We start from the raw sequence: 27,012 nt of genomic DNA, 5'->3' as shown, positions 1-27,012 counted from the left end.
GTTTAGCAAAATTAGAAAATCTTACAATAAAGATGTTAACCATATTAGGAATGTGGATTCTGGAAAGGAAGAGGGATGTCATAATCACAGATGAAAATGAAAACACACAGACTTTATAAGACGTATGAGGTGTACTGGTGTGCCTGGCAGATGATTTAAGAAGGTTGAAGTAGGATCTGCATAAATCAGAACTTATACTATTTAGTAATGCTGAATTCTGGTCGGATATTATAAAACACCAACTCAGGCAGTTATGTATTTGGTAAAAAAAAAAAAAAAGAAAGTAAATGCACATCTTCACAAGACTGGTAGCCTGGTTTCATTGCCAAACTACTAAACAGCAGGTCCAAATGGAACAGGCCCCATCTCCTTATGGTCTACTGGTCCAAATGGAACAGGCCCCGTCTCCTTATGGTCTACTGGTCCAAAAGGAACAGGCCCCATCTCCTTATGGTCTACTGGTCCAAATGGAACAGGCCCCATCTCCTTATGGTCTACTGGTCCAAATGGAACAGGCCCCGTCTCCTTATGGTCTACTGGTCCAAAAGGAACAGGCCCCACCTCCTTATGGTCTACTGGTCCAAATGGAACAGGCCCCATCTCCTTATGGTCTACTGGTCCAAATGGAACAGGCCCCATCTCCTTATGGTCTACTGGTCCAAATGGAACAGGCCCCACCTCCTTATGGTCTACTGGTCCAAATGGAACAGGCCCCACCTCCTTATGGTCTACTGGTCCAAATGGAACAGGCCCCATCTCCTTATGGTCTACTGGTCCAAAAGGAACAGGCCCCATCTCCTTATGATCTACTGGTCCAAAAGGAACAGGCCCCATCTCCTTATGATCTACTGGTCCAAATGGAACAGGCCCCATCTCCTTATGGTCTACTGGTCCAAAAGGAACAGGCCTCATCTCCTTATGGTCTACTGGTCCAAATGGAACAGGCCCCATCTCCTTATGGTCAACTGGTCCAAAAGGAACAGGCCCCATCTCCTTATGATCTACTGGTCCAAATGGAACAGGCCCCATCTCCTTATGGTCTACTGGTCCAAATGGAACAGGCCCCATCTCCCTATGGTCTATTGGTCCACATGGAACAGGCCCCATCTCCTTATGGTCTACTGGTCCAAATGGAACAGACCCCATCTCCTTATGGTCTACTGGTCCAAAAGGAACAGGCCCCATCTCCTTATGGTCTACTGGTCCAAATGGAACAGGCCCCATCTCCTTATGGTCTACTGGTCCAAATGGAACAGGCCCCGTCTCCTTATGGTCTACTGGTCCAAAAGGAACAGGCCCCATCTCCTTATGGTCTACTGGTCCAAATGGAACAGGCCCCATCTCCTTATGGTCTACTGGTCCAAATGGAACAGGACCCATCTCCTTATGGTCTACTGGTCCAAATGAAACAGGACCCATCTCCTTATGGTCTACTGGTCCAAATGGAACAGGCCCCATCTCCTTATGGTCTACTGGTCCAAAAGGAACAGGCCCCATCTCCTTATGATCTACTGGTCCAAAAGGAACAGGCCCCATCTCCTTATGGTTTACTGGCCCAAATGGAACAGGCCCCATCTCCTTATGGTCTACTGGTCCAAATGGAACAGGCCCCATCTCCTTATGGTCTACTGGTCCAAATGGAACAGGCCCCATCTCCTTATGGTCTACTGGTCCAAATGGAACAGGCCCCACCTCCTTATGGTCTACTGGTCCAAATGGAACAGGCCCCACCTCCTTATGGTCTACTGGTCCAAATGGAACAGGCCCCATCTCCTTATGGTCTACTGGTCCAAAAGGAACAGGCCCCATCTCCTTATGATCTACTGGTCCAAAAGGAACAGGCCCCATCTCCTTATGATCTACTGGTCCAAATGGAACAGGCCCCATCTCCTTATGGTCTACTGGTCCAAAAGGAACAGGCCTCATCTCCTTATGGTCTACTGGTCCAAATGGAACAGGCCCCATCTCCTTATGGTCAACTGGTCCAAAAGGAACAGGCCCCATCTCCTTATGATCTACTGGTCCAAATGGAACAGGCCCCATCTCCTTATGGTCTACTGGTCCAAATGGAACAGGCCCCATCTCCCTATGGTCTATTGGTCCACATGGAACAGGCCCCATCTCCTTATGGTCTACTGGTCCAAATGGAACAGACCCCATCTCCTTATGGTCTACTGGTCCAAATGGAACAGGCCCCATCTCCTTATGGTCTACTGGTCCAAATGGAACAGGCCCCATCTCCTTATGGTCTACTGGTCCAAATGGAACAGGTCTATTGGTCCAAATGAACCTCCTTATGGTCTACTGGTCCCCCCGTGGATGGACCACAAGTTCAGACACATGCCATATCATCTACCTGCCTTGACTCATCCTTGCTTTTTGTGTAGGATAAGAAATCCCATTACCACCTATTCTAAATTCAACCTCCCATCCCTTAAAGCCGAACTTTAACCATAACAACTTGATGGAACTTGCGGAACAAACATTTCCCAATTACCTTTAGCATTACTTCTGTTTCTTCTTGCAGGAGGTTGCCATTTTGCTAAAGCCCAGAGCCCTGAGCAGCAGTAAATCTTTAGTCTGTCAGTAGATTGGCTTCTAGTGGCTATGATTTTGGGCACTATACCAAACACACTGTCCATCTTCTTTATGGGTATTGTGGCTCCGGTGCTGTGATTGGCCGGAGCTGCGATGACATCACTCCCGTGCATGTGCACGGGAGCCACCACTAACAGCATATCGCCGTTAGCAGCGGCATGCTCAGTGCGCCTGCACATGTGCCGTAGACAGCGGTGCCTGTCTATTTGCAAATATCTCCTAAACCGTGTAGGTTTAGGAGATATTTCTTGGACCTACAGGTAAGCCTTAATCTAGGCTTACATGTAGGTCAAAGTGGTCTCTAAGGGTTTACAACCACTTTAATCACCACTGGGTTTTTTATCTTTTGATAAATAAACAGAAAAAAATGAAAAATAAAGTTAGTGTCTTTAGTTATAAAACTTTGTAAATAAGTAATTTTTCTCCTTCACTGATGTGCGCTGATGAGGCTAGACTGAACTGGTGGGCACCAATTGGCAGAAATGGTGGGCACTGTTGGAGCTGCACTGATAATAAGGATATGGATAATTATTATTATACACGATTTATATAGCACCAACAGTTTACGCAGTGCTTTACAATGTATAGGGGGGACAACATAATTACAGTATAGTTCAATACATAAGGTACAGGAGGGCCCTGCTTATAGAGCTTACATTCTAAAGGGAGGGGGTGGTGGTACAAAAGGTAATAGCTGCAGAGAATGATTTGATGGGGGTGGCTCGGGGACAGTTAGGTGGGTGTGGGATAGGCTTCCCTGAATAAATGAGTTTTCAGGGAACTCCTAAAGGTGCACAGGGTAGGGGCTGATTGGATATAGCGGGGCAGGGAGTTCCGGAGGATGGGAGAGGCTCTGGAGAAGTCCTGATGGTGAGCATGAGAGGAGGTAACAAGGGAGCTAGAGAGCAGGAGGTCCTGGGAGGAGCGGAGGGGACTATTTGGGCGATATCTGCAGATGAGGTTGGTGATGTAGATGGGGGCAATGTTGTGAATGACCTTGTATTTTATGGTTAGCATTTTGAATTTTACACGGTGGGGTAGGGGAAGCCAGTGAAGGGATTGGCAGAGAGGAGCAGCAGTCACAGATCAGTGCCCCGATTGTCAGTGCAGATGTCCCTGTGTGGATTTGCCCTTTTTTTCGGCTCTCCTCATGCCCCATCAGCATGAAGGGAGGATTGCCAATAACTGGCAAATCCTGTTTACATCCGTGATTGGACACAGCTGATCACGTGGTAAAGAGCTGCCATTATTGGCCGACGGACACAGCAATCACAATTCACTGCCGGTGCAGGACACAGGGGGCGCGCAGACAGGGGCCGCGCTGTAGCTGACGTTCGGCTATAACATAGGGGTTAAATATAGGCATATACTTTCCTTATAGGCATAAAATAAACTAGAGGTCAATCATAGGATGATACAGTGTACCTACAATTACATAAGGGGTGAACAACAAACTGCCCCTTTAAAGGCCATACTAATGTAACACTGTCCATCACCGTTGGCGCAGGGCTAGGCTGCCATTTAAAGCTGGGCAGTGACGCCACTTCTTTGCAGGCAGATAGACTAATTGGGAGGAAGGCGACTAACAAGCACCCTTGTACTGGATCTTGGATTTCCATATCTTGAGCGATCACATTAAATGCTAGCGTTCTGGGAGCCCGAGAAACAGAAGGATATAGGATAACAAAGACATGGTTTGTTTCCATGGTCACGTAACTTTCATCACTGCAAAATAACAAGATAACCTTCATCCATATTTTATGGTAGATTTTTCCTATAGCTACACAAAGTCATGGCTAGACAAGTATACATCAAACCTAATTTCCCGCAGCATTGAGGGTGTATATAAATGGATCTGTCAATGCCGTCACCATATACTGTACTGTAGCTGTGGTGACAGCTCTGTGAACCACGATCAAATCGTATAGCGGCTGGTCTGTCTAGTATATTCCACTTATCTCAACATCTTGGTTAATTATTTGGAGGGGGGGGGGGGGGGGGTAGCATGAAGGGAGCAGGATTTCAGGACTGCACAGCACTATATACTGTACACCGATTAGCCATAACTTTATGATTATCTTTTTAAAATGCCATCTAAAATGTCAGTATGATATATAAGCAGCAAGTAAACATGTTGTCCCTGAAGTTGATGTATTGAAAGCAGAATAAAAAGGGTATCTCCCTTTATTGTATGGGGAAGAGCAGGCACCGACCGTTCAGAGTGGCCATTCTGGCCCATGTCCACAGCCAAAAGCACCTACAATGGGTATGTGAGCACAGACCCGAACCACGGAGCAATGGAAGAAGGTGGTCTGGTCTGATGGATCACATTTTATTTTAGATCATGTGGATGGCCGGGTGCACGTTGCCTGGGGAAGAGATGGCGCCAGGATGCGGTAAAGAAATAAAGCTCGACAGCGGCATGAAGATGATTTGGGCAGTGGCCTGCTGGGAGACCTTGACTCCTGCGATTCATGTGGATTTTACCAACCCTTACCACCTACCTAAACATTGTTGCTGACCAAGTGCACCCCAGGGTGGATATAAATCAAAGATTTTTTAGTTATTTTTTTTAAATCAAAAACAATTTTGATTTATTTTATTTAAATCTGATATTTTTCATTTGAATGGATTTTTTAGACAATATCCCTGCTCCGGCCACTCACAGCACAGGAGCCGCGATATGCGGAAGACAAGCCGAGGGAACATCTCAGCTCCCTCGGCGTGTATCAGGCGAGATGTCGGGGCCTCGTTGTAAGGTAAGTATTTCATAATGAGCTAGTATGCGGTGCTTTTTCCCTTATAGGTAATGAAAAAAAAAAAATGTAAAGATAGTTTTCTATTTGAGATACCTTAATAATTTTTGTTTATTCCGCGTGAAATGGAGCTTAGTTATGTAGCATGAGGCCGTATATTCTGCATTATTTAAATATTTGGTAAACGCATTCAATGAATCCAAGCGCTGCAAACTGATATAACATGCACCGCATTGATGCATTCGCACCATTTCACATTAACCATGAGATGAACCTTCAAGAATATTCCTTTATTCCATTGTTTTGCAAATCGATGTACACTACAAACTGTATGACTGAATCAGTTCTGATATCGCTATTTTACTAACCTGACAACTTATTATTCTAAACAGGAAATCTTAATTTTGTTTGCAAATATTAAAGATTCTAACTACCAGCAAGAATAAGTCGTTACATTTAACCGCTTGCCGACCAGCCGCTGTCAATATACTGCGGCAAGTCGGCATGATCCCGCGAACTGTTGTTAGATCACGCGCCATAGACAGCGGTGGCTATCTTCGGGTAAATATCTCCTAAACCGTGTGGGTTTAGGAGATATTTCTTGGACCGCCAGGTAAGCCTTAATCTAGGCTTACCTGTAGGTCAAAGTGGTTTGTAAGGGTTTACAACCACTTTAACTACTTCAGCCCTGGAAGGATTTACCCCCTAATGACCAGGCCATTTTTTGCGATACATACAGCACTGCGTTATTTTAACTGACAATTCCGTGGTCGTGCAACCTTTTACCCAAATGAAATTGATCTTTTTTTCCCACAAAAAGAGCTTTCTTTTGGTGGTATTTGATGACCTCTGTGTTTTTTACTTTTTGTGTTATAAACAAAACTGACTGACAATTTTGGAAAAAAAAACAAAAACTATTTTTTACTTTCAGCTATAATACATATCCCAAAAAATAAATAAAAAATATGTAAAAAAAAAACGAATTTCTTCATCAATTTAGGCCAATATGTATTCTGATACATATTTTTGGTAAAACAAATCCCAACAAATATTGATTGGTTTGCGCAAAAGTTATAGCGTCTACAAAACTATGGGATAAATTTAGGGTTTTTATTTTTTTTTCTTGTTTTTACTGGCAATGCCAAGGATCAGTGCTCGTTTTTAGCGGGACTGTGACATTGTGGCGGACAAATCTGACCCTATGTGACAATTTTTGGGGACCAGTGACACCAATACAGTGATCAGTGCTACAAAAAAAGGACTGTCACTGTATTAATGACACTGGCAGGGAAGGGGTTAACTTCAGGGGCGATAAAAGGGTCAACGGTGTTCCCTGCTAATGTTTTCTAACTGTGTGGGGGATGGACTAACAGGAAGAACACAGAGATCGCTGTTCCTGATTACTAGAAACAGAAGATTTCAGTGTACATCCCTGTCAGAATGGGGATCTGCCTTGCTCCCCCACCCCAAAGCACCTTGTCCTCATGTTGATGAGGACAAGGGCCTCTTCCCGACAACCCCGGCTGTTATTTGTCGGGGTCTGCAGGCGGGGAGCCTATTGGAATCTGGAAGCCCCCTTTAACAAGGGGGCCCCTAGATCCCGCCACCCCACCCTATGTAAATGAGTATGGTACATTGTACCCCTGCCTATTCACCAAAAAAAACAGTACACAGGTTTTTAAAGTAATTTATTAAGGCATTTCCGGCGTCACTTCTGATTTCTTCTCCCCTGTTTGGGCTTTTTCTGCTCTCCGCTGATATCTTCTAGCCCTCTCCAGTTCTTCCCTCTCTGTCTGCTGTCTTCTTCCTCTGTCGGGTCTTCTTATTCTGTTTTTTACTCAACGCTCTCTCCCGCTTTAATGCTGGGTGCGCGGTGTGCCACTACTTATACTGGCATGGGGCAGGGCCACCAGAGGCCCAGCCCTTATCATGCGAGAAGAACCGGAGAGGGGAGAAGAACAGAAGACATCAGCAGAGGAGACAGGAGCCAGTGAGAAGAGAAAAAGTCAGAAGAGTCGCCGGAGCTGCCTTAATAAATTACTTTAAAAACCTGTGTAGTGTGCTTTATTTTTGGGTGAATGGGTAGGGGTACAATGTACCCGATACTTACTCACATAGGGTAGGGGGCCAGGACCTGGGGACCCCCTTGTTAAAGGGGGCTTCCTGATTCCGACAAGCTCCCTGCCCACAGACCCCGACAACCAATGGCCAGGGTTGTTGGAAAGAGGCCCTCATCAACATGAGGACAAGGTGCTTTGGGGTGGGGGGCAGGGCAGGGCCCCCTTGCCCCAAAGCACCCCCCCCCCCCATTTTGAGGGCATGCCGCCTGGTACGGTTCGGGGGAGGGGGGTGCTCGCTCGCCCCCACCCCCTTTCCTGACCTGCCGGGCTATGTGCTTCAATAAGGGTCTGGTATGGTTTTGGGGGGGCACGCAGTTTTTTCGGGGTAGGGGTTCTCCTTTGAGGGGGAACCCATGCCGTTTTTTTTTTTATTTGGCGTGGAGTTCCCCCTAAAGATTCATACCAGACCGTGCCTGGTATTGTCAGGGTTCAAAGTCGGATCCTTGTTCATTGAAGTCATGTTGGACTTCAAGTCGCAGGGCAAAGTCGGATCCACAGCCATACAACTATCATGTCGTACCAGTGTGAAAGGGGCCTAAATGTGATAGAGAGGAGCAGCAAATGACATCATGATCTTGATCAGGGAACATTGTATTTATTGGGAAAAAAAAATTGCTTGAGCAGCACCAAGAACAAACCGGCACTGACTGTATGTAGCTCAGGATACTACAGTGAATGTCTGCAATAGGCCGGCCCTTCCACTACATAGTTGATTGAAGAGCTAAAGGAGATTGTACAATCAGATTGTATGGTGCATGGTCAGCTTTCAACTGCTGAATTATAGAATACAATCCCTATTTTAGTGCATCCATGATTATTTAGCTTTTATAATAATATAAAAATGATTACTTTAACATGAAGTATCTCAACTTCACTAAATTCAGTAGTCTTAGTGAAAGAACACCTATAGCCCTCCTGCCCACAACTTGTAAATTAACATTCCCAATCACAATGCCCCATGCAAAATCAATTAATTGTTCTTGAAGCGCTTTTGCATTAAAAAAAAAAAAGAAACACACAAAAAAAGCTAAGAAAAAAATGCATCCCTTTAAATTCTATGTATGTCTTCACACTGGTCCATTGCATTTCCATTGCTGTGTAACGCACCTCCCTATTGAAATGTATAGAAAACGCAACAAAAACAAACCCATGTTGCATTTTTGATACGGTTTGTGAGTCACATAACCTATGAAAATCGTGTGCATTTTCAGTGGCCATTATCTGCACCTTTTTTCCTACCGGAAAAACAGTTAAGCCTATTTTTGGCCAGCGATATATCGGTGCATCCCTAGTGGTTTCCAATCATAGGACTACTAGGTCAGCTCTAGAATAGAGATTGCATGCAGTCTGGGGGGCTCGCCTAACAAAAATGAAAGCTTTTAGCTTGCAGATGACACATCATCAATTTCAGACACTGTCATGTATTTAATAGTCCAATTGTCAAATACAAGTACGCTATTAAAAATAATGAACATTTTAGTATAGAACTTATAAGAGCCTATAAGAAAAACAGAGCAATGTACCAAATAAAAAAGCTTAAATGTCCTTAGTAAATAATAAATATGTATACAAATTATTTAAGGGTGTAAATTAGTCATGGGAAAATTGTTATGAGATTAACAAAACCATATAATATGAGGTCAAACCTTAGGAGTTTCAATGTGTATGCAATCAGGCAGTCCCTTCTACTACATGGTTATGGTAAATCTGAAGACATAAATCAGCAGAAAATCTGATAGTGTGTATGGGGCTAAAGGCGAGTCAATGCATTTAGGTGCTTCTGACTAGGGTTGTCCTGATACCATTTTTTAAGACCAAGTACAAGTACTGATACTTTTTTTCAAGATACCGATACTTTTTTTTAAAATCTCAAGTGACATTTGCACTAATATGCAGCACTGCTGATGATGCCTGGACTGTGTCAGTAGCTTTTAGTTTTTTTTTATCTTTTTTTTTCCCAATTTTATTTTTTACAGTTAATTATTTTAATTCTTTTTTACAATTTTTTATTTTTTTTTACAATGCTCTCTTTTGTGGGGGAGGTGTCAGTGTTTTTTATTTATTTATTTATTTATTTATTTATTTTTTACATTTAACCTTTTAAATATTTATTACAATTGTTTTTTCCTTTAGCAGCCATGTTGGGGAGCTTTGGTGAGATATCCTGGTCTAAACAGACTCCTGACATCTCTCCTTTCTCTGCAGCCTCAGCTGCACTGGAGATGAATGGACAAGAGACAGAGGCTCCTCTCCATTCATAAACTGAAGCACAGTAAACACATTCAGAAAAGGAAGGAGCCAGTAAATGACAGATTTACCAACCCCTTATTCCGCTCTCCATCTTGAAAGATCCAGGACAAAGGGGGCAGAGGACCACGGAGGGGGGACGGGAGCAAGGAGAAGGGAACGGAGCACGGAGAAGGGAACGGAGCACGGAGAAGGGAACGGAGCAAGAAGAAGGGAAAGGAGCGTGGCACTGGAGCAGGAAACATGGAAAGGTGGGATGATCGGTGCGGCGGTGGGGGTGGGGGAGTTACAAGCATCCCCTGTATAGATTTCAAGAAAGAGAAAAGAAAAGGGAAAAGAGGAGAAGTGGCTATCAGCTGCTATATTGAAATCTATACAGGGGGATAGGTGCTTGTAACTCCCCGACCGCAGCACCGATCATCCCTGACTGCCCAAGTATCGGATCAAGCATCGGGGCATTTGCTCAAGTACAAGTACTTGGGCAAATGCTCAGTATCGATACTGATACTAGTATCGGTATCGGGACAACCCTACTTCTGACGTCACAAATTAGTTGCTTTGATATAGAGGTTGACCTTTAGCCCCAATTCAAACCAGAGAGACTTGTCCTGGGATTTGACAGGTCAAATCCTATGACAAGGCGCACCCTACTGTGGGCAATGGCAATGTTCAAATCCATGCAACGCCGACTCCGATTCCACATCGATTTGAAAAATTAGTTCATGCACTACTTTTGGTGATTTCAGGTGCAACTTGGATAGACATCTGTACATGAAGCCGCACAGATGTCTTCCAATTAGCACTGACATGCGGCATTGAAATTGTGCAATTTCAGATGACTTCGCACAATTTCAAAGCCACATTCAATGTGAACAAGGGCTAAAAGAAGAATTCTAGGTATGGCAATTTTTAAATAGTTACAACGGTTTCGCTTGCACCCATGTAACTATTTATGTACCACAGCTAGCCACTGGAAGCTGGAAATCACTGCTATGCCAGTGATCTCCACTAGTTCCAGGGTCCCGTGACTGCCCTGCTGCAGTGTGACTACAGGAGGTTAGTCGCTCCGCACATGCACCATTCAGAAAATGCTTTGCATGGGTGAGATGGGGAGCATGATGTCACTGACCTGACATTTTAAAAGTTGGGGACTACCTGTAAATACCTGGTGATCCTGTCAGCCTTCTTGGACTTTCTATTGGTTCTTGACCATTCTAACAAAATAAAACAGTGGGGTCAGGTTGCATCCCTTCTTCCTCTCTTGGGCCCACAGGACTCCATGTCTATGTCCCCCTACATGGCCCAACTGATGGTCATTAGTAGTAGTCTCAGCCCCCACCCTTCCAAGCTTACATGGCCATCATTAAAACAAAGTGGGTAATAGATCTTTATTTTCTAAGGGGTTAACACTTTCTTCACATGAATCAAACTGCTTTAGCATTCATTCATTACAAAATGTGGTAATGCATTTGGCCTTCAAGCCAAACATATCATGGTAAACCTATAGGGCTCATGTACATGGGCAATTGTTTGACTCTGCTTTACTTCCTGGACAGACATTAGGTCATGACACAGGAAGGAGTTGACCAGCTGAAGGTAGATGACGCAGGGTGTGTTCTAATGAGTTCAACTGTTTCCTGTGTCATGACCTAAAGTCTGACCAGGAAGTAAGGCAGAAGTAATGGAGCAGTGTGTTTAACCAATGAAGGACCAGCCGCTGCAGTTATACTGCGGCAGGTTGGCTCCGCTGGATGAATCTGCATAGCTGTACGTCAGCCCCTTTAAGAACACTGGGGGGCGCATGCGTGCTCGCAGCACGATGATGGAGCCAATGCATGTGCTCAGTGGCCACAATGTCCATCAGGCACCCGCGATCACTCTTAAGAGAGACAGAACGGAGATCTGTCAATGTAAACAGACAGATCTCCGTTCTGTCAGGAGAGAGGAGACAGATCTGCTGTTCATACTGATTATGAACAGCAAACGGTCTCCTCCTCCAGGCAGTCGCATCCCCCCACAGTTAGGAACACTCCCTAGGACACACATTTAACCCCTTTCCTGCTAGTGACATTTATACAGTAATCAGTGGCTATTTATAGCACTGATCGCTGTATAAATGTCAATGGTCCCAAAAAGTGTCCAATTTGTCTGCCGCAATGTCGCAGTCCTGCTAAAAATCACTGATCACCGCCATTACTAGTAAAAAAAAAAATAATAATAAAAAAAATGCCATAAATCCCTTTTTTTGTAGACGCTATAACTTTTGCGCAAACCAATCAATAAACACTTATTGCAATTTTTTTTTTTTTTTTTACTAAAAATATGTAGAATGCGTATCAGCCTAAACTGAGAAAAAACATGTTTTTTTATGTATTTTTGGAGGATATTTATTATAGCAAAAAGTTAAAAATAATGTGTTTTTTTTTAAATTGTCGCTATTTTTTTGTTTATAGCTCAAAAAATAAAAAAAACGGAGAGGTGATCAAATACAACTAAAAGAAATCTCTATTTGTGGGAAAAAAAAGGACATCAATTTTGTTTGGGAGCCACATCGCACGTCTGAGCAATTGTCAGTTAAAGCGACGCAGTGCCGAATCACAAAAAGTGCTCTGGTCTGGGCAGCCAAATGGTCCGGGGCTTAAGTGGGTAAAGCATCTCTCCGAGCAAGCTAAACCATTTCAAATGTGAGTCAATGCATCTCAAGAGTACCTGAAATTGCTCAATTCATTACTGTGTGCAATCACAAGCCATAGAGGAAATTGTAAAATCAGTTTGTAAAGTGCAACAGCATAACTTGCATGAGAAAACTATGAACTGGAGTTCCAAAGTGACCCATGATAAATGCTTAGGGGTCCCCGCTCAGGCTGCCAGGGTCTGATGAGTTGGATGATGCTGGCTAGTGAAGGTGCAGGCTGAGAAAAGGTCTGTTCATACCTACAGCATATTGGAATTGGAATTCTGAAGGTTACTGTAAGTAGCCCAGACACCTTTGTTACAGTTGTAATAAACCTTAAAAAATAAAAAATAAAATAAAAAGACGTCCACACCTACATTGGAATAAAATTCTTTTTCTTTATAATTATCGCTATTCTTCTCCATTGGACAGTCCCTCAAGACGCTGGCCTTCCCTGCCTGATTGCAAGCATCTCCTTAGCCACCCCCCTGCTCCCTACACCTAGCAATTTTACTGATGGCAGCAGGAGCCTATTGCTCAATTGCCCTCAGCAGCCTCCTCTATAAACCAGAAGCGGTGTAGTAGGGGTTTTAATTTTTCCAAAGATGCGATTTTCATATGACTTTGCTTACACCCCGAGTGTCGGTGATGTAAAAGGTATATATGCCAAAGAAGATTGGATAATATTTAGGGGTTGCACACATTGATCACTTTTATCAAAGCAAAGCCTGTGGGCTTCACTTGATAAGAAGTCATATACAGCAATGCTGGATGAAGAAAGTCCCCTTCGAAGTTTTCTAGAAGAACAACGAGTGAAAATGGTTAACTACATCCAAAATGTCCTAAAAGACGGAAGTCATCCAAGAGAAGACTACAAAGTTCTTACAACTCTCACTCCTGTCCCTAGGCGGTTGGTCTAAAAACAACTTCAGTTCCAGGATCCCAGGGGCACTGCATCAAGCAAGGTGGAGGGCAAAGGCAATATATGCACTTAAAATTGTCCTCTTCACTAAACAGTTGAATATTCTCCAACGACAATTGGAAGAAATGAAACGGGTTGCACAAGTTGTCAGCCTCATATATGTTCGCTTTTGGCATGAGGCAATTGAAAGTCGATGAGCTCCAAAGAATGACTTGGATATGCTACAGCTTTTGGGCACTTACCCAGATGCAGACGTCAAAAAATGTGCTCTCCCAATTGCTAAGAGACACTTTTGGTATTTGTCAGGAAACAAACGTAGGATTGGCTTTTTTGAACAAACGTATTACTCTGGCTGTTAAGGAAAATATGACTAAAAATTTAGAACCCAAACCTGCAAAGAAAAAGGAAGTGAAACGATTAGAGGGTAAAAACATGTTTGTTTTTTTAAGGAAAAGACCTGAGCCATTTCTAATGAAACAAAGACGTTCTTTGAATAGTTTGGGATCCACGACGTGACAGAATACAAGGGATTGCATCGTTCAAAGTTGATTAATATTACACATGTTTTGCCTTTCATATTACCTATTAATCTTAGTGTATAGTTTTAATAGTATGTTAAGTTTGTGATTTCTAGTTTGCCCAATAAAAGTAATTAACATTGAAAACTCTTTTGCCTACTTTTACAAAACCGATCAAAGTGTGCAACCTCTAAATATTATCCAATTTTCTTGAAATTTAGCACATATATATTTTACATCACTCAGACTCGGGGCATAAGCAAAGTCTGCAAACATTTTACAGGTTTATTTTTTTCCATTAGAACATGAGACACCCTATGGTAGGGAAGCGTGTAAATTGTGGAGGACCCAGTGGTGGTCCCATGATACTAAAGGTAAGTGTTTGAGGAAGGGGGGGCATTAAAAGGTCATTTGGAGTTTTTTTACCTTAAAGCGGTTCTACAGGCTGAAGGTTTTTCCCTTACTGCATTCTCTGCATGAAGGTAAAAAACCTTCAGTGTGCAGTTAACCCCCCCCCTCCCAATACTTGCCTGAGCTTGTTCCAGCAATGTACACAAGAGCAGCTGCTCTCCTGACTCTTTCCCTTCTCGCTGGCTCAGAAATAGCAGCGGGAGCCATTGGCTCTCACTGCTGTCAATCACAGCAAGGAGCGGAAGTGAGGCCAGTCCCCAATCTGTCTAGAGTGGGGCTCAGGAGCGAGCTTGCAAAAGTGCTATGGAGGCACTCAGCGGGGGGAGGTGCTGGCAGGGGACCTGAGAAGACGCCACGGAGCAGGTAAGTATTGCATGTTTATTATTTAAAAAAAATTATAATAATTAATTACCTTTAGTATCACTTTAGAGAGAAAGTAAAGCCAAACGAATAAAAAAAAAAAAAAACAGACTCTGGAAGGCAAAGGCATAATGAGCTAGTATGCATAGCATTATGAATAACTTACCTGAGATGGAAGCTCCCAAAGTGACCCTCGTTGTGCTCCTCTGCCACCGCCATCTATCCCAGAGTGACTTCCAGGTATCGCGGCTTCCGGCTAGTCACAGCACCGGAGCCGCGACTAGCGGCATAATCGCCGTTAGCAGCGGCATGCTCAGTACTCCTGCACGCCGTAGACAGTGGTGCCTTTCTTTTGCAAATATCTCCTAAACCGTGTAGGAGAAAAAATTAAAACCATTTAGGAGATATTTCTTGCACCTACAGGTAAGCCTTAATCTAGGCCTACTTTGTAGGTAAAAGTGGTCTGTAAGGGTTTACAACCACTTTAAAAGTGGTTCTAAAGCCTAAACATTTTTTACCTTAGTGCATTCCTTGCATTAAGGTAAAAAATGTGCATGTCTGCATCTCTTCTCTCTCCTCACTTCCAGGTCTTGCTGACTTTGTTGAGGCACCAGGAGCCATTGGCTCCCAGTGCTGTCAATCAAAGGCAGTGACAAGGAAGCGAGGGGAGCAGCAGCAGGGATCAGGGGTGAGCACGCACAAGTGCCCCCATGGGAAGCGGCTTCCCATGGGGGCACTGAACAAGGAGGAGGAGTCAACAGCGTTGGCGGGGGACCCGGCAAGAGGAAGTTTAGGGCCGCTCTGTGCATTTTCCTTGCACAAAGTAGGTAAGTATAGACATGTTTGTAAAGGATGTTTTTTAAAAAAACAAAAAAACAATCACTTTAATCCAGAGAATGCATTAAGCTTAATTTGCCTAGCATTTAGTACCACCTTAAAGTGAATCTTCACCCTAAAAAACAATGCGAATGTCCCTGGCTCCAGCCCCCTCGCTCTACCACAACTGAATTTTTTTTTTTTCATTGCTTTCCTATTTCTTGGTGCTGCAGGTCTGTACTGGCACCATTCTCACCTGGGCAAGAATGGCAGATGTGTTGAAGGTCTCTGCCTGGCTTTGGGACCCCGCAGAGACCTTTACAACCTCTCTCTCTTAGCATGTGCATAGCATGTGTACAGATGCAGTACAGGATTCTGCCACATCCCAAAGGCCAGGCAAAGCCCTCGGCGCATCTGCACATGTGCTGGCCTATCAATAATCGCAGCACCGATGCAGGGCGGCAGAGCAACAATAAAGTGGACTGAAAGTGTTACTAAACCCAGGAGCCTGCATTCACTATATCTGGTCTCCCACAGTACACAGAACATGCAATAGTTTTAGTAAATATAAACCGCAAAATACCTTTTCTCATCAGCAGTGACTACTATCAGTGTCTGGTTAAAAAAGAAGTAAAGGTTTTTTGTTTTTTTTTCAGTTTCCTACTTATCTAGGTGGATGTAATATCGGTCTGATGATACATCTGTCCCCTAGCGCCTCTACACTGAGAACCAAGCGATCGAATATTGCTGATGGCTTGGTTCTTCCAGCCCCCCGAGCAGAGAGCTGCAGACTGTCAGTCATAGCTCTCCGCTCTTACGCCGACCCACACACACACACACACGCGCGCGCGCGCGCGCTCACTGGAGCGCTGAGCTGTGGAGGGGCGGGACTGGCCATCTCAGCCTCTTAGTGGCTCGATGAGAGGCTGAGACGGGTATCAGTCCAGGCACCTGGCGGATCCAGACTCCCATTGTCGTGATGACGAGGTGCCTCGATTTCTGTGATGTCAGAGAGCAGACTTCAGCCCACAGTCTGCTGAAAATAAGTCACAGGAAGGCACTTCTGTGATCCATAGGAGAAGCCCAGCCAAACGAGCTCAGGCTTGACTTCTCCTTTAAAGCTTGTAGGAGGAGTCTTCATTCTCCCATAATTATCCTATGAGGCTGCAGGACCCCTGACCCCACCTGGACAGTGCCGATTGGCCCTGTGCTGATCACATGCACCCTCCCAAGGAAAAAAAAACTCTCTGGCAATACACACCAAACTGAGCATGTGCTTGCCCCAAGGCTCTGTTCTATTAGGAGATGGATTGGGGAAAGTTGGTGAAGGGGAGAATCAGAGAAGACAGGTTAAAACAGACTTTTTACAAATGCAGAGGGTTAACCCCTTTAGATGCCACAGTGAGCATAACAAGCATGCTTTACTGCATATACAGACTGATTTTACTGTTGTGGGTTTAGTAACATTTGAAGTTCCTCTTTTATAGACTATTTTTTGAACAACTAATAAAAAGCAAAAAACAAAAAAACAAAACAAAGACAAACTATTTTAACTGTGTAGAGCAATGACAACAACTTAAAGAAGAGTTCCCTCTGGTGCCACATTTGGCACCTTTCAGGGGGGAGAGAGAGATGGGTACCTTTGAAAACAACCCGTGTCCAGGACGAAACCGGTCAGGTGACCATAGGCGGTGACATAATTTCCAGCCGGCTACTTCCAGTTTGTGTTTATTACATTGTTTTTAATATGAGTGACCTGGAATTTGGGATTTTATACAATAAATATACAGAATTATGCTATATAGCTTCTTTTGCCATTTGCACCCATCCCTGGAGGTTCGTTGAGGACAACATCTTTTGTAGTTGGAGTTACAGGCTGTGGGACCATAGAGCCCAGTGGTCCTCATAACGTTTGCACACTTAATGGGATTCCGGGATTTCTGATGGCTCAGTGAGGACAACGCAAGCTGCAGTGACACAGCCAATGGGACTACTAAGCCCAGCCACCCTCTCAAAGCGCATCCAACTTCTGTTCTGGGAGTCCAGGATCTCTGAATGAGAGGGCACACATAGGGGAGCACAAATTTTGCACCGATGTTTGTCTTGGCACTTTATACTGCACATCCGATTAAGTTGAAGTCGCAGTGGAAAAACCTCATTGGATTCACATGAACTTTATATATTTATTAATTTGTTCACTGGAATTTATGGACTTTATATATTGATATTTTATATTTGATATGAGATTTTTAATGATTTGGTGATGTCTTATCCTGTTCACATTTTTAAAGGCACATGCACTTTGAAAGCAGCAACCTTGAATGTTAGGAATAAAATTAATTACTTAATAAAAGTAATTACTATCACCAATTATTATTTAACTACTTCAGATCCACGCTATAGCCGAATGACGGCTACAGCATGGACCTGCTTTGCCAGGAGTATGTCTATTGACGTCCTCCCGTGCCACCCATCTGGGCCCATCAGTGCAGCCTATCAGTGCCCATCAGTGCCGCCTCATCAGTGCATATCAATGAAGGAGAAAAATGACCTGTTTGCAAAATTTTATAACAAACTATTAAACATGATTTTTATTTTTTTTCAAAATTTTCCATCTTTTTCTGTTTGTTTAGAAAAAAATTAAACTCCCAGCTGTGATTTAATACCACCAAAAGAAAGCTCTATTTGTGGGAAAATAATGATAAAAATGTAATTTGGGTACAGTGTTGTATGACAATTGTCATTCAAAATGCATCAGCACTGAAAGCTGAAAATTGGTCTGGGCAGGAGGGAGGTTTAAGTGCCCAGTAAGCAAGTGGTTAATCACTTGTTTAGTGTAGGAATTCACGGTGTCATACACTATATACCTACACCTGTTTTTGACAGTTACCCCTTCCCCGCTTCCAGGGACGGCACCTCGGAAGGGTTCCCTTACTGGCAAAGGCGACAGCAGCACCGGACAGCCGATCTGAAAATCAGCTGGGGTTCCGACATCGTGGGCTCCCTGGACGGGTAAGTGTTCTAATATTAAAAAAGTCAACACCTCTTTAAACATTTGACATCCGCATTATGGCCAAATGACAACCACAGCACGGATATGAATTCACGGGAGGTCGTCATATGACGGCCTCCTCTGTGCACGCTCCCTGCGCACGCCATGATCACAGAGTCACTGAGACTCGGGTGATCACCGATCCAAGTAAGGGGCCGCTCCCGGCCCCTTACCATGTGATCAGCTGTAAGCCAATGACAGCTGATCACATGATCAAAACAAAAGCTCGGTGATCGATTTTTTTTTCTCCTCACTCTCCTCCTGACAGCAGAGGAGGGGGGAAAAAAAAGCAGATCACCGGCTCATCTTAAAGGGACATCGGTCCCGAAACGGAAGAGGCAATTATGCCTCATATATGCCATCTGAAAGTGCCCACAAGTGCCACCTATCAATGCCCACAAGTGTCGCCTATCAATCCACCAGTGGTGCCAATCAGTGCCACCTAGAAGTGCTGCCTATCAGTGTAACCGAACAGTGCCCATCACTGCCACCCATCAGTGCCCAGCACTGCGGCCTCATCAGCGTACATCAATGATGGACAAAAATTACCCATTTTAGCATTTTATAACAAAATACATTTTTTTTTTTTTTTTATTTGGTCTTTTTACATTTTTTTAACAAAAAATAAATAAATAAATAAAAAAAAAAAAAAATCGCACAAGTGATCAAATACAACCAAAAGAAAGCTCTATTTGGGGGAAAAAAATATTAAAATTTTTATTTGGCTAGTGTTGTTTGACCGCGCAAATGTCATTCAAAGTGCGACAGCTCTGAAAGCTGAAAATTGGTCTGGATAGGAGGGGGGTTTAAGTGCCCAGTAAGCAAGTGGTTAAGGCTTAGATTTTTTTTATTTTTTATATAAAGGTAAAAGCTTTCAAAGGCTGAACAGCATGCAATCAGTATGAAAAGTAAAATGTTTCTTTTCAGGAAATAATGCAACATGTATTACAATCTGCTACATGAAGAAGAAGAATATAGGTTGTGCTCTGGAATGAATGGGATTGAATAAAGGAGGCAAACTCTTACCTATGGTAGTGATTACTGTAATAGCAAAATAAAAGGAGCCAGCGAATTTCCACTGCTTGCCTGCACGGTGAGGCTCGGACTGCAGAACTACGCGCTCAATCTCTCGATAGTCCTCGTCGGAAAAATCATATTTTTTTTTCAGGTCAGTTCTTTTCTCCTCCAGGATCCGTTTTCTAGAGGTTTCAGACTCTGATTCAAGGGCATCAAAGACGGCAGCTCCCACCAACAGATAGGAGAACATGCATAGAATCAGAGAGAGAGTCCGTATATTCTGCTTCTTCATTTTGTGCAGGAAGACTGATAATCCCGACTTAAACATCAAACTGGACATTCATTTACAGGCTGACCTGCAAACGTTCAAATTCTACGACAGTTGCTGGCACCAGACAAATCCCCAAGCCATTGGTGGAACCTGAAATATAATAGAGTGACTGTGAGCTGTGTAAGTATCACACTGAGGAAGAGCGTCGGGATATCAAACACAACTACACATGTGACTTGCTTGTTTCAATATGTCACAAGGCGTGAAAGAAGTTGTGACAAGTTAGACATGCAAAAATAAAAAATAAAAAATAAATGATTGATAGATAGATAGAGATATATATATATATATATAATGAAAAAAAATTAAAATAAAAAAAATTATATATTTTATATATAATTTTTTAATTTAAATTTTTTTCATAAATATATATATATATATATATATATATATATATATATATATATATATATATAAAATGAAAAAATAAAAAATGATATTATATATATATATAATGAAAAAAGTAAAAATTGATATATGATATATTATATATATGAGATTATATATATATATATATATATTGCATTCTGTATATATCTGTAGTCCCGCAAATAAGCAGACTGCAGCCCTTTTATGTGAACACTGCTCACATATAAGATAAATTAGCCCATTTAACCACTTCAGCCCCGGAAGGATTTACCCCCGTCCTGACCAAAGCACTTTTTGCGATTCGACACTGCGTCGTTTTAACCGACAATCGTGCAGTCGTGCGACGTGGCTCCCAAACAAAACAGACATTTTTTTTCCCCCCACAAATAGAGCTTTCTTTTGGTGGTATTTGATCACCTCTGCGGTTTTTATTTTTTGCGCAATAAACAAAAAAAAATAGCGACACTTTTGAAAAAAAACGCATTATTTTTTACTTTTTGCTGTAATAAATATCCCCAATTAATATATAAAAAAAAAAAATTCCCCAGATTAGACCGATACGTATTCTTCTAAATATTTTTGGTAAAAAAATTTTTTGCAATAAAGCGTATATTGATTGGTTTGCGCAAAAGTTATAGCGTCTACAAACTGTGGGAAAGATTTATGCCATTTTTATTATTTCTGTTTTTTGTTTTTTTTACTAGTAATGGTGGTGATCTGCGATTTTTAGCATTCGCATTTAGCACGCGACATTCAGATCGGATACTTGACACATTTTTGGGACCATTCACATTTGTAGAGCGATAAGTGCTTTAAATATGCACTGATTACTGTATAAAAGTCACTGGCAGGAAAGGGGTTAAATAATAACGCAATAAGCGTTTATTGATTGCTTTGCGTAAAAGTTATAGCGTCTACAAAATAGGGGATAGTTTTATGGCATTTTTATTGATAAATTTTTTTTTTTACTAGTATTGGCGGTGATCAGCAATTTTTATCGTGACTGCGACATTATGGCGGACACATCGGACAATTTTGACACATATTTGGGACCATTGGCATTAATACAGTGATCAATGCCAAAAAATTACATTGATTACTGTAAAAATGTCACTGGCGGTGAAGGGGTTAACCACTAGGTGGCGCTGTAGGGGTTAAGTGTGTCCTAGGGGAGTGATTCTAACTGTGGGGGGGAGTGACTGTGTGTGACCCGTCACTGATCACCGCTCACAATTACAGGGAGCTGTGATCATTGTCAGTGTCAATAGGCAGAATGGGGAGATGCTTGTTTACATTAGCATCTCCCCATTCTTCCTCACAGTGAGATGATTGCGGGTATCCTCGCGATCACGGACACGGAGCTCCCGGCAGGGAATTTAAAAATGATGATTTAAATCAAATCCACCCTGCAGGCAAATGTAGGCAGACACCCCCAAACCTTCCTAGCGTTTAGAATATTGGCATCCACCTTCTTTGCGCCACTTATACATTATACTGTATATCACTTTTGGTTGAGACTTAAAAGTGTACGTATAACCAAAACTTTTTAGAGTTTTAGATAAAGTATATGTTTGTCCTGTTAAAAGCAGAGCGCCACCCAAAAGGGGAAGCGCCGTTTATTCGCACCCTTCCCCCCTCCACTGCCACATTTGGCATTTTTTTGGGAAGGGGCAGCGAGTACCTGGTTTTGACAGGTGCCCATTTCCAGGTAAGAATGGCGAACTATGACATTTCCAGCCCCTTCTCCCCCCCGCCTCCTTCTGGGACATGCACAAGTCCCAGAAGACAGGAACATTTAGAAAGCAAAGCGCGACTCGGACAATAGGAGACCAACTGTGAAGCTTGAAGGCTTCATTGCCAGCTTCCCTTACTTACAATGCCAGCATCTGCACCCGAAGCCGAGGGACGAATTGGTTCGTGGTGCCGACATCGCGGGATCCCTGGACAGGCAGGTGTCCTTATATTAAAGGACAGTAGTTACAGTATTTTAATTTTTTTTTTCAGACTGGAACTCTGCTTTAAGAGATAAGTATCGTGTTAAGAAAAAAAAATAATAAAAAAATAAATAAAATTATACTCACCAAGGTGGATGCAGCATCGGTCTGAGATGCATCTGTCCCCTGCCGATACTAAGGCTGAAAACTGAATGATCAAAGACCACTGGTCGCTCCGTTCTCCGTCTTCAGTGAGCAGAGAGCCATGACTGCCAGTCTCCGGCTCTCTGCTCTGCCCCTCCTGCGCTCACTGGAGCACTGGGCTGTGGAGGGGGGTGGGAGCGGCTGGCTCAGTCTCTCATCAGCCCATTGAGAGGCCAAGCCAGGTGCCGGTTCAGGCTTTTGGGTGGATCCTGACCATATGGTTGGGATCTTTTGAGAGCCTGAACCAGCTCCGTGACATCAGCCGACAGTGGACCTTAGCCAGCTGTCGGCTAAAAACAGGTCACAGGACTACAGAACTAAGTGCACTCCTGTGATCCATAGGAGAAGTAGGGCCAAAGGAGATTTCCCTTCACTTCCTGTCCTCAACACATAACAGGAAGTGAGAGGAAAGCTCTACAAAGTAGGAGATGTTAGAGTTGTCACCTGAACTGATGTCTTCTAAAAGACATCCTTTTGTTCTAGTGACAACTTAAAAAGTTTGGAATTCCCTTTACTTCCTGTCCTAGTGACAAAAAAGAACGAATCTCTCGTTGGAGAGAGCAGTATAAACTTTGTAGGGGTTTGAATTCTTCCCTACTCTATGCAAAACTGTAAAAAAAGGTTTTGGCTATAATATTTGGCCATTAAATCAGAAGTGCTATACAACTCAAAAACATACTGAAAATATACTGAAATGATAGACCAGCCTTTCTCAACCTTTTCAACACAGAGGAATCCTTGCTAATAATTACAATCTGCAGCTCACAATAGAGGAGCGTGATGGTCAGTGAGCAGAAAGTGCCGGACTCTTGTGGTCACTCGGAATAATCCACCCCTTACACATAACTGCTTTTAGTGGTTAGTAGCTACTTAGCCAAGAAGCAAAAATTGTTCATTGTTCAAGAAACCCCTAGAGACCTCTGAAGGAACCCTGGATAAGGAAAGGCTGCTCTGGAGAAACCCTTGGAATCCATGGAATGTTGGAAAGGCTGCTCTGGAGGATCCCTAGGAATCCACTGTTTCCTTGAAAGGCTGCTCTGGAGGATCCCTAGGAATCCACTGTTTCCTTGAAAGGCTGCTCTGGAGAAAGCATAAGAATTCAAGGGTTCCCGGAAAAGCTACTCTGGGGGATTCTTGGGAATCCAAGGAACCGTGGATGAGAAAGGCTGCTCTTGATGATCCCTGGGACCTTGCAGAACAAAGGATGAAGTCTGTGGGAAGGACGTGTGAAGTCTGTGGGAAGGATGTGCGAGGTCTATGGGAAGGGTGTGATGAAGTCTATGGGAAGGGTGTGATGAAGTCTATGGGAAGAATCGCTATAAATCTGGCTGTACTATGATGAGGGGAGTGATGAAGTCTATGGGAAGGATGTGTGAGGTCTATGGGAAGGGTGTCTATAGGAAGGATGTGTGATGATGCCTATGGGAAATGGGGTGTGAAGTCTATCTGTATATACTATGATGAGGGGAGTGATGAAGTCTATGGGAAGGATATGAATTCTATCTGTCTGTACTATGATGAGGGGAGTGATGAAGTCTATGGGAAGGCTGTGAGGTCTATGGGAAGGGTGTGAAGTCTATCTGTGTATACTATGATGAGAAGAGTTATGAAGTCTATGGGAAGGATGTGAAGTCTATCTGTGTATACTATTATGAGAGGTGTGATGAAGTCTATGGGAAGGATTTGAGGTCTATCTGTGTATACTATGATGAGGGGAGTGATGAAGTCTATGGGAAGGGTGTGAATTCTATCTGTGTGTACTATGATGAGGGGAGTGATGAAGTCTATGGGAATGATTTGAAGTCTATGGGAAGGGTGTGAAGTCTATCTGTGTGTACTATGATGAGGGGAGTGATGAAGTCTATGGGAAGGATATGAATTCTATCTGTGTGTACTATGACGAGGGGAGTGATGAAGTATATGGGAATGATTTGAAGTCTATGGGAAGGGTGTGAAGTCTATGGGAAGGGTGTGAAGTCTATGGGAAGCATGTGAAGTCTATCTGTGTATACTATGATGAGGGGTGTTATGAAGTCTAGGTGAAGGGTGTGAAGTCTATGGTAAGGGTGTGAGGTCTATCTGTGTATACTATGATGAGGGGAGTGATAAAGTCTATGGGAAGGGTGTGAAGTCTATGGGAAGGGTGTGAAGTATTTGTGTACTATGATGAGGGGAGTGATGATGTCTATGGGAAGGGTGTGAAGTCTATCTGTATATACTATGATGAGGGGAGTGATTATGTCTATGGGAAGGATATGAATTCTATCTGTCTGTACTATGATGAGAAGAGTGATGAAGTCTATGGGAAGGGTGTGAAGTCTATGGGAAGGGTGTGAGGTATATCTGTGTATACTATGATGAGGGGTGTGATGAAGTATATGGGAAGGGTGTGAAGTCTATGGGAAGGGTGTGAGGTCTATCTGTGTATACTATGAAGAGGGGAGTGATGAAGTCTATGGGAAGGGTGTGAAGTCTATGGGCAGGGTGTGAAGTCTATGGAAAGGGCGTGAGGTCTATCTGTGTATACTATGATGAGGGGGGTAATGAAGTCTATGTGAAGGGTGTGAAGTCTATGGGAAGGATGTGAAGTCTATGGGCAGGGTGTAAAGTCTATCTGTGTATACTATGATGAGGGGTATGAAGTCTATGGGAAGGGTGTGAAGTCTATCTGTGTATACTATGATAAGGGGTGTGATAAAGTCTTTGGGAAGGGTGTGCAGTCTATGGGAAGGATGTGAAGTCTATGGGCAGGGTGTGAAGTCTATCTGTGTATACTATGATGAGAGGAGTGATAACGTCTATGTGAAGGGTGTGAAGTCTATGGGAAAGGGTGTGACGTCTATCTGTATATACTATGATGAGGGGTGTGATGAAGTCTATGGGAAAGGGTGTGAAGTCTATGGGAAGGGTGTGAGGTCTATCTGTGTATACTATGATGAAGGGTGTGAAGTCTATGGGAAGAATGTGAAGTCTATGGGAAGGGTGTGAAGTCTATGGGAAGGGTGTGAAGTCTGTGGGAAGGGTGTGAAGTCTAACTGTGTATACTATGATGAGGGGAGTGATGAAGTCTATGGGAAGGGTGTGAAGTCTATGGGAAGGATGTGAAGTCTATGGGTAGGGTGTGAAGTCTATGGAAAGGGTGTGAGGTCTATCTGTGTATACTATGATGAGGGGTGTGATGAAGTCTATGTGAAAGGTGTGAAGTCTATGGGAAGGGTGTGAAGTCTATGGGAAGGATGTGAAGTCTATGGAAAGGGTGTGAGGTCTATCTGTGTATACTATGATGAGGGGTGTGATGAAGTCTATGTGAAGGGTGTGAAGTCTATGGGAAGGATGTGAAGTCTATGGGAAGGGTGTGAAGTCTATGGGAAGGGTGTGAAGTCTATGGGAAGGGTGTGAAGTCTATCTGTGTATACTATGATGAGGGGAGTGATGAAGTCTATGGGAAGGGTGTGAAGTCTATGGGCAGGGTGTGAAGTCTATCTGTGTATACTATGATGAGGGGTGTTATGAAGTCTATGTGAAGGGTGTGAAGTCTATCTGTGTATACTATGATGAGGGGTGTGATGAAGTCTATGGGAAGGGTGTGAAGTCTATCTGTATACACTATGATGAGAGGAGTGATGAAGTCTATGGGACGGGTGTGAAGTCTATGGGAAGGATGTGAAGTCTATGTGAAGGGTGTGAAGCCTATCTGTGTATACTATGATGAGAGGAGTGATGAAATCTATGGGAAGGGTGTGAAGTCTATGGGAAGGGTGTGAAGTCTATGGGAAGGGTGTGAAGTCTATGGGAAGGGTGTGAAGTCTATCTGTATATACTATGATGAGAGGAGTGATGAAATCTATGGGAAGGGTGTGAAATCTATGGGAAGGGTGTGAAGTCTATGGGAAGGGTGTGAAGTCTATGGGAAGGGTGTGAAGTCTATCTGTATATACTATGATGAGAGGAGTGATGAAGTCTATGAGAAGGGGGAGTGATGAATGCTCGGCTTACCCTGTAGAAGTGCGGTGGGAGGCCTGTGTGATCCGTGCCCGTCCCCCGGTGTCCTCCATCCCCCTCAGTCCCGTGCCCGGGTGATGAGGAGCGGTAGGTCGCCATGCTCTAGGTCGGTGGTCCTCTCTACATCACTCCCCGGTGCCTTTTGAACTGGCGCGCGACAGGCTGCTGTCTCAGCAGTAGCGGACGGAATGCGCAGGCGCGGCTCTTTAACCCTTGCCTGGGGGGGCAGCATCGCCTTGGAGATGTGCCATAGCAACGTAGACAGAGGAATGAGAGATTTTACTCCCACTTAGCAACCTAGATGTGGCGATCAGCGGCGCCGCCGTGCTGGATCGGAGTGGGAAGGTCACCGGTCTCCTCTGTGATCACAGCTGACGTCATTGTATTCTTATGTCATATAATCTGTCAACTTACTACTTTTAAAGAGAAACTTCACATAATAAATTTTTTGTATATTTTTATCTGTGATATGCTAAAATAAATGCTAATAAAATTAAAAAACACAGCGTCCTCGTGCTGTAATCGCTCGGTGAATGGTGGGTGGCACGCCGCCATCATGTCTGCTGATGTCACCAGGACCTGGCAGTCTCTTCAGGGTTCTTGGAACCAACCCCACCCAATGACGTGAGGTCACAGTGTTCTAAATGCCTGACATGGGGTGGCTGCGGGGCGTGCGCCATT

General features: G+C 43.5%; 1 protein-coding gene across 1 annotated transcript in view; it reads right to left on the bottom strand.

Moving 5' to 3' along the window:
* LOC143935717 (potassium channel subfamily K member 9-like) overlaps window positions 1-26,648 on the bottom strand; it is a 76,747-nt gene extending 50,099 nt beyond the window's left edge. Inside the window, exons 1-2 of the mRNA XM_077459795.1 lie at window positions 26,326-26,648; window positions 19,501-19,912 (exon numbers count right to left, since the gene is read on the bottom strand). Coding sequence (XP_077315921.1) covers window positions 19,501-19,831 — 331 coding nt within the window. The 5' untranslated portion in view covers window positions 19,832-19,912; window positions 26,326-26,648. The remainder of the gene's footprint in view (window positions 1-19,500; window positions 19,913-26,325) is intronic.
* Between the last annotated feature and the right edge of the window lie 364 nt (window positions 26,649-27,012).

The sequence above is a fragment of the Lithobates pipiens genome, unplaced genomic scaffold (assembly GCF_037356315.1).
Source record: "Lithobates pipiens isolate NorthernLeopardFrog02 unplaced genomic scaffold, aLitPip1_a1.2 Scaffold_28, whole genome shotgun sequence".
NCBI lineage: Eukaryota > Metazoa > Chordata > Amphibia > Anura > Ranidae > Lithobates > Lithobates pipiens.
Note: the sequence above shows the minus strand (reverse complement) of the source record. Positions and strands in the feature narration are given on the sequence as shown.